Here is a 7,130-nt window from a genome sequence, read left to right as displayed (position 1 = left end):
AGAGGGACCAACGCCTTCGCTTCCTGCAGCACCCTGAAAGGTTCCCATCCAAGGCCTGGCACAATGCTAGCCTGAGCGCCCTGACAGGATCACAGAGCAACATGGTGTGACTGCAGGCATAGAGGAGCACATGCCATCTCATGTACTTGTTGATGTCCCTGTAACAGTGCTGATGGCTGGACCACTGACGAAACCAGAGCGACATCACTTGGGCTACACTACAAGCTGTGGAATGTTTACAAACATAAAGGGTCACTAAAGATCAGCGCAAGGAACTCAGCACAAGCCTTGATGGTCAATATAACTTTACGACTCAGGATCATTAATGAAACAACAGATCAGCAGCCAGACCTATGTTCCCGCTGCTCCATCCCTGCTGATGTGTCTGCAGGCAGGAGCGACACAATGCACCTGTGGACTTTACTGCAGCAATAAAGATTACACAAGGACACTTTCCTCACCACACGGGTCTTTGATCGCTGTTAAGGGGCTCCGGCATTTTCCTCTCTGGGACGGAGTGACAGGGTGATAGATCCAACTTTGGCAAGAGAAGGGAGAGAGAAAATTGCACGTTTAGATGATCCGAACAGGTCTGAAGTGTTGAGGCGTGCACTCATACGGAGGATACAGAGGTAGAGATGGGGTAGGGCCCCAGACTGGGACTCTGCCTACACTGTGATTAAAAAAGTCCTGCAGCACTGCATCTTTGCCTGGGGCAGCTGATACAGGCTGGGGTTGCAGGGGCTATCAGCGTACGTGTTCAGGCTCAGGCTGGAGCCCAGGCTCTGAGACGCTCCCGCTCGGGGGTTTCAGAACCCTGAGTCTGAATGTCTACATTGCAATTTTACAACCAAGCAGCCTGAGCCCCAAAGGCCCAAGTCAGCTGGATTTATCCATATGCTCTGTAACAGTTATGTCAGTGTGTCTGGCCCCTAGTGTGTCTAGTCCCTAGATATTGCTAGCTCTAAAAAAATTTAATTAAAAAGTGCATGATTCATATTTATTTAACTCCATTTGCCTCAGGGTAATAAGGCCCCCTGTAAAGAGAGTTACTGTGCTGTTCTTTGCTTGTTATGGTTTTGCAGCTTGGTTTCATAGCTGTTATTCATGGCCTTTAGCACTGGGATTTCCCCCCTTTTCTGTTATTCTTATTTTCTCTCACCCAAGTCCAGAGTTCTACAGACTTGCTTTGACAAATCTTTCCCTTCAGACTGGCCGCTCATCAATTCCCAAATCTTTACAGAAGAGAGGAGATCAGTTCATCCTCCTCCTATGTTACAGAGCTCAGAATTCACCCTGCTCCTAAGTCCATAATAATCATCTTCCCAATTCCCCTTGCTGTTCACTCCTTTTGATGTTCTCCCTGCCACCTAATTAACACCCTGTTAAGTTTCATGCCCACAGCAGCTTTAATCTTCAGGCATTAACATTAATCGTAGGCACCAACCGTCTGCATGACACTCCTTCTCAAGCCCAGTCTGCACACCAAAACTGCACCGATTTAACTAACTGGTTTCTAAAGGTCTGGTCTACACTTAGAAATTAGATCGGCCTAAGATACATTGCTCAGGGCTGAGAAAAATGTTGCACCTTGAGCACTGTAGCGAGGTTGACCTAACCCCTGGGGTAAATATGACTAGGTTGACGTAAGAATTCTTCCATTGCCCTAGCTACTGCCTCTCGGAGAGGTGGATTAACTCCGGAACTACAGCCATGGAAAAACACCTTCCCTGGATGTAGGAAGCCTCTGCACCAGAGCATTATGATGACAGCACAGCTACGCCGCCGGAGTCCTGTAGCAGCTCTAGTGCAGCGATGCCCTGAACTGATTTAGGGCTTGTCCATCCAGGAAAGTGGTACTGGTATAACCCAAGGTGTGAATTTAAACCAAATACAGTTAAGATAAACCAAACGAAGCTGCTCTTAAACTGAAATAAGAGTGTCCACACAGGGGTTTGCACCAGTTTAAGCTGATTGGCAACAGGTTTCATTTAAAGAAAAATAACCCTCTTAGGCCAAAATAAGAGCAACCACACAGGGGTTTGCAAACTGATTCAAGTTAAGCTGGTGCAACTTTCCTGTGCTCAGAAGGCCTCCGTTAAACCTGTATAAATGCCTTTGGCTGGACACTCAAATAAAATTAAGAGTGGCTAAAATTAGTTTAATTTAACATTAAGATCATTAACATTAGCCACTCTTAATCCAATTTAAGTGTCCACACGATGAGGTTGCATTGACTTAACTAATGTGATGTAAAAAAATATTTCGTAAAATAGATGCAATTTCTGGGTATGATGCACTGCGGGATTGTTACCAACTCACAGGATCTGACCATAAATCTCATGATATTTATTTGTTTTTCTTAACTGTGTCTTCAAGGGCTCAAGCTTTATGTGACAATCTCAGCTTTCTTTTTAAAAACTAAAGTGGCTGCAGAGAAAAGCTGAAGAACAAACCCTAAATGCTCAAAAATCAGGGGCAAGGGTTTCGGGGAGCCGGACTCATAGTTTTTGAACTCTTGGGATTGCCAATACAGTTAATTAGCTTCTTGTTGCACCTACAATGTGCTAGGCACTGTACAAACCCAAAAAGGCAGAGTCACTTCCTCAAGGAGCTGATACAAAAAGCTATGACCAGCTCTCCCTTTCAGATCAGACTTTATTCCCTAAGGAGCCAGTACAGTCCTGTCCTGTCAGACAGTGGCTATATAGCAGTTAACAAACAATCTGGTAATAATTACAATGCCCCTGAACTTTCTCTATTTGCTGTCTCCTCAGCATTTTTCTCTGTAATGCTCACTTTTCAATGTACCGAAGGAGAAAAAAAAATGCCTTAAATGTAGTGACCAGCCGTAAAACGTGTTGCCAAGTTGGAGGAAAAGGTAAAGAATTTAAAAAGAGCAACCAAAGAGAACAGAAAGAACCAGCTGGTTCTTTAGCAACCTTTGCAAAAAATCCAGCAATTCAGTTTCAAATGCTCTTGGGGAATCTGTGCATAAAATAACAGAGCGGTTTCAATATCATAATCTTTCAAGGGTTCTTTCCCTGACTGACCATAAAGTGTTCCCAGCAAGCAGCACCAGCAGTCCCGGGAAGGGGGAGGAGAGTGTTACAATGGTGAAGAAACCATAGTGCTTCTGCTACGTGCAGGATGTGTGGGGAAAGCGTGAGAGTGACTCACTGACTAGCCCTTGCTCACATACTGAATGAACATCTGGGCCAGAAATAAAGTTCCAGATTTCAGTAACAAGTACTTATCTGCGCACGCTGTATATTTACACCATGACCCAGATCCCTGAGACTGGCTGTTTCGTGCCTGATGTAGGTCAGGGACGTGGATAGGGGGACAAGCCACCTTTATGCTCTTCCCCCCAATCACTCTTTGGCCCACGGCGTTGTCCCGTGGATCCTCACGGCTACTCCAAGTTGGACTGGCTGCCTGCAGCCCCAAGACCATGCTCCCTCCACAGCCCTACACCAGAAGGTCTGAGGAGCAAGAGGAGGAGCCCCCAACTGGCTAACACGGCCTTTTGGGCTGCTTCATACAGCCAGAATAGTTCAGAACAACTTTAAAAGAGCCACGGGTCTCGCCCTGCAGTGTACCGCTGCCTTTGGATGCACACAGAGTCAGTGAAGTGAGCTGTAGCTCACGAAAGCTTATGCTCAAATAAATTGGTTAGTCTCTAAGGTGCCACAAGTCCTCCTTTTCAGTTTACAAAGTGGGATCCACACCCACGCCCCCACCCAGTGGCTCTGCTAGAACAATCTCTTTGACCCGGCTAGACATCACACTATTTTCTCAATGGAACTTCACTTCTCTTTCCACGATAATCAGCTGGACAAAATTTCCCTCTTAGCGCCACACAGTCGATCTTGACTCTGATATGCTGTTCTCCCTAGCAAATCCACACATGGGGAGCGAGAACAGAATATCCACATTCAACACAACCATCTGGATCTGAGAGGAGACTTCTGCCCAAATTTCCCAAGCAGCTCTGGGGGATCAGAAGGCATCCCGCTGCCTCCTCTAGGCTTTAGCAGGTATTCAGACCCGGAGTCCGTAGAGCTGTGTAAGGCTCTTTCAGACAAGGAAGCGTTCTGCACATTGCTCAGCATTCACTGGCCCAGTGGGTGATGTAATCCGCTTTACGCTGCTGATGCAATGCCCTTACAGAGCAGGCCGCAGAGGAAATGTCAGTTCTACAGAACATAATAGAATGTACTTTAGTTTCACGCTCATTTCAATAGAAAAGATTGCATGCACCTGGCTTTCTTTTGGTTTCAGGATAGGAGAACTAAAGGCAAGAAACCAAATTCAGCAGGTGGGGTGGTGGGATGCAGCAGAGAGAGAGAGAGAGAGAGAGAGGGTATGTGTACATTACAGCGTCTACAGCGGCTGGAGTGGAGATGCGTTCTACTTGGACAGAAGGGTTTTTTTCCCAATCGGGATTCAGTGTGGTTAATCCACTCTGAGAAGGGGTAGCTAGGCTGACGGAAGATTTTGTTATATGCAGCATTTAGTCCATGTTGTAACTGAGACAATCCATTTAATCATTCAAAGTGCTCAGTATTCAGCTGCTATTTTTTGCTGCCTCTTTTCCTGCCCATGTTTTGCTGTATCCTTGGGCTGTGCAATTTCAACTATATGGTACCAAAAAGAAAGAGATCAATGCATTCCCCAAGCTCCTATGTACATACTGTAAATCAGGGGTTCTCGAACTGGTGGTTGCAACCCGCTGAAGGGTTCTTACATGGGGGGCCGTGAGCTGTCAGCCTCTACCCCAAACCTGCTTTGCCTCCAGCATTTATAATGGTGTTACATATATAAAAAAGTAAATAGAAAAAAGAAAAGGAGTACTTGTGGCACCTTAGAGACTAACCAGTTTATTTGAGCATGAGCTTTCGTGAGCTACAGCTCACTTCATCGGATGCACAGCATATCGTGGAATACAGACTAACACGGCTGTTACTCTGAAACCTGTCATATAAAAAAGTGTTTTTAATTTATAAGGGGGGGGGTCGCAGTCAGAGACTTGCTGTGTGAAAGGTACAAAAGTCTGAGAACCACTGCTGTAAATTACACTTTTCTGAAACACCAGGTCTCTCCCTGAACTTGAAAGTGGACAGAAGAATAAATTACCTTCCAAGGGCAATATTCCCCCTTTAGAGCCGCACTGCTGCTGACTTTCCCCAAGATCAGGGAGGGACATTACAATGCTTTGTACATTACAAATGCAGCATTACAATGCAGCAGTTCAGGAGAGGTCTGGGCAGATTCCAAACCGTGTGCATTTCACCCATCCGTCCCCCGAAGGGGGTTTATGATTCTGCAGCTGCCCCAGCCCCAGGCGCGACCACCCCCGCATCCCCGCCCACCATAAAGCAAACACACCAACCAGCCCACTCCTCCCCGGCCCGAAACTGGAGCCTGCCGAAACGTTTGCTACGTGACTCCCAGGCTCCAAGCCTGCCCAGAAGCCCCCTCCCACTCCTCGTGCCCAGAGGCTGGATTCGGCTGTGTGATGCCTGCGTGATCCGGCCGTGATCCTTCAGCCCCCCCCCGGGTGTGTCTGCTCCGCAGCTGGCGACCCCAGCCCCCGCAGCGAGCCTCAGGGCAGGGGGGCGGTCACCCAACAGAAACCCCGCGGGCTGCACGCTCCGGGGCCGTGCACAGCCCTGCTGGCACCCAGCCTGCCTGAGCAATGAGGGGCCGGCCCCGGGCGGGGAGGAGCCGCCGGCCAGCCAGGCAGGCGATATAAGGCTGCGGGGTGGCTGGGGGAAGCAGCTGCCCAGCTCCAGCCGAGCAGAGAGCGGAGATCCCTGGCTGCGAACCCGCGGAGCAGAGCGCGTCCTGCGGTGAGTACAGAGGGAGCGGGGTGCGGTCCCCTGCCCGCCGAGAAGGGGGCAGGGGAGCGGGGTGCGGTCCCCTGCCCGCCCAGGGAGCCCCGGCTTATCCTGGGGGAATTTCAGAATCAAACGCCGGCAGTTACTATAGTTAGGGTGACCAGACCTCCCGATTTTATTGGGACAGTTCCGATATTTGGGGCTTTTCTTGTTTTAATAGGGGCTCCTATTACCCCCACCCCTGTCCCGCTTTGTCACCCATGCCTGGGAGTTCTTTCAACTCCGCTTCGCAGCGGGGACTGGCTGGGATGAGCGCCCGTGTGGATGTGGCTGGAGAAAGGCCGAAGGGATCACTGGTGGGGGAGGTTTCTGGACTGCCCCTCACCGCCGTAGCCGAGTGTCCGCATTTTCCTGAACTAGACCCTGGGCAATGACCGTGTTAAGAGTGTCCCTGCACGTGCCATGGGTCTGTGCACGCTACACAGACTCCGCTTTCTCTGGGAAGCAGCCCTGCTGAATGCAGAAGGAAGCAGCACTAGATAGCAGCTGATGGGTATCTGTCTTTTTTTCCCCTCTCTTGCTCTCCAGGTTTTGTGACCTTCCAGGTCTGCGGCCCGAGATGGGGACCATGCAGGAGCTGATTCCCTTTGCCAAAGAAATGCTCAGCCAGAAGCCCAGCAGAAAGATGGTCAAGATCTACATGCTGGGCAGCGTGCTGGCTTTCTTCGGGGTGGTTATTAGCCTGGTGGAGACAGTCTGCAGCCCTTTCACTTCTGAAGAGCAACTACAAGAGGAGGAGGAGGAGGAGAAGAGACCTCCCCCGACAAAAGAGCACACTGTCCCCCAGAAACAGAGGGATTTGATCGTGGAGAAGAGCAAAGAGCAGGATGTAATGCAGAGGAACCTGGTGATCAGGCAGCGTGCATCCTAAGAGAGACTGCCCAGTCAGTGATAGGCCTGCACAAGAGACTGCTGCCCTGTTTGATCTCCAGGTGCGGACTCCAGGGAGAAGGGAATAGACACTGACTGCAAACACAAGGGACTCTAGAGAAGTGACCTCTATTTGCTGCCATGCAGCAGTTGAAAAATGCCACCCATTGAATATGTACCCTTTTGTGGTATGCACAGGTGTAACGTGCCCGGCATTTTGCACCATGTTTTTTTTATTGTGAATAAACTTTACAAATATATTTTGCATTATAAATAAATATTTTATACATCACCAAGCCTCTTTCTTTTGTCAGTCTTCAAAGAGGGATCGAGTCTTAATTCAGCTAAAGTTATTGA

The 7,130-nt window shown here is 48.9% G+C and overlaps 1 protein-coding gene across 1 annotated transcript; it reads left to right on the top strand.

Annotated features, from left to right (window-relative positions):
- The first annotated feature begins 5,700 nt into the window (after positions 1-5,700).
- On the top strand, positions 5,701-6,843 carry G0S2 (G0/G1 switch 2). Its single transcript, XM_074935856.1, has 2 exons — positions 5,701-5,855; positions 6,432-6,843. Exon 2 carries the CDS (start codon positions 6,463-6,465, stop codon positions 6,772-6,774), a length of 312 nt encoding a protein of 103 aa, XP_074791957.1. The 5' UTR covers positions 5,701-5,855; positions 6,432-6,462; the 3' UTR covers positions 6,775-6,843.
- The last annotated feature ends 287 nt before the right edge of the window (positions 6,844-7,130 follow it).

Source organism: Natator depressus, chromosome 21 (assembly GCF_965152275.1).
Source record: "Natator depressus isolate rNatDep1 chromosome 21, rNatDep2.hap1, whole genome shotgun sequence".
Classification (NCBI taxonomy): Eukaryota; Metazoa; Chordata; order Testudines; family Cheloniidae; genus Natator; species Natator depressus.
The sequence above is the reverse complement of the archived record's forward strand: the minus strand, read 5'-3'. Positions and strand labels throughout refer to the sequence as shown.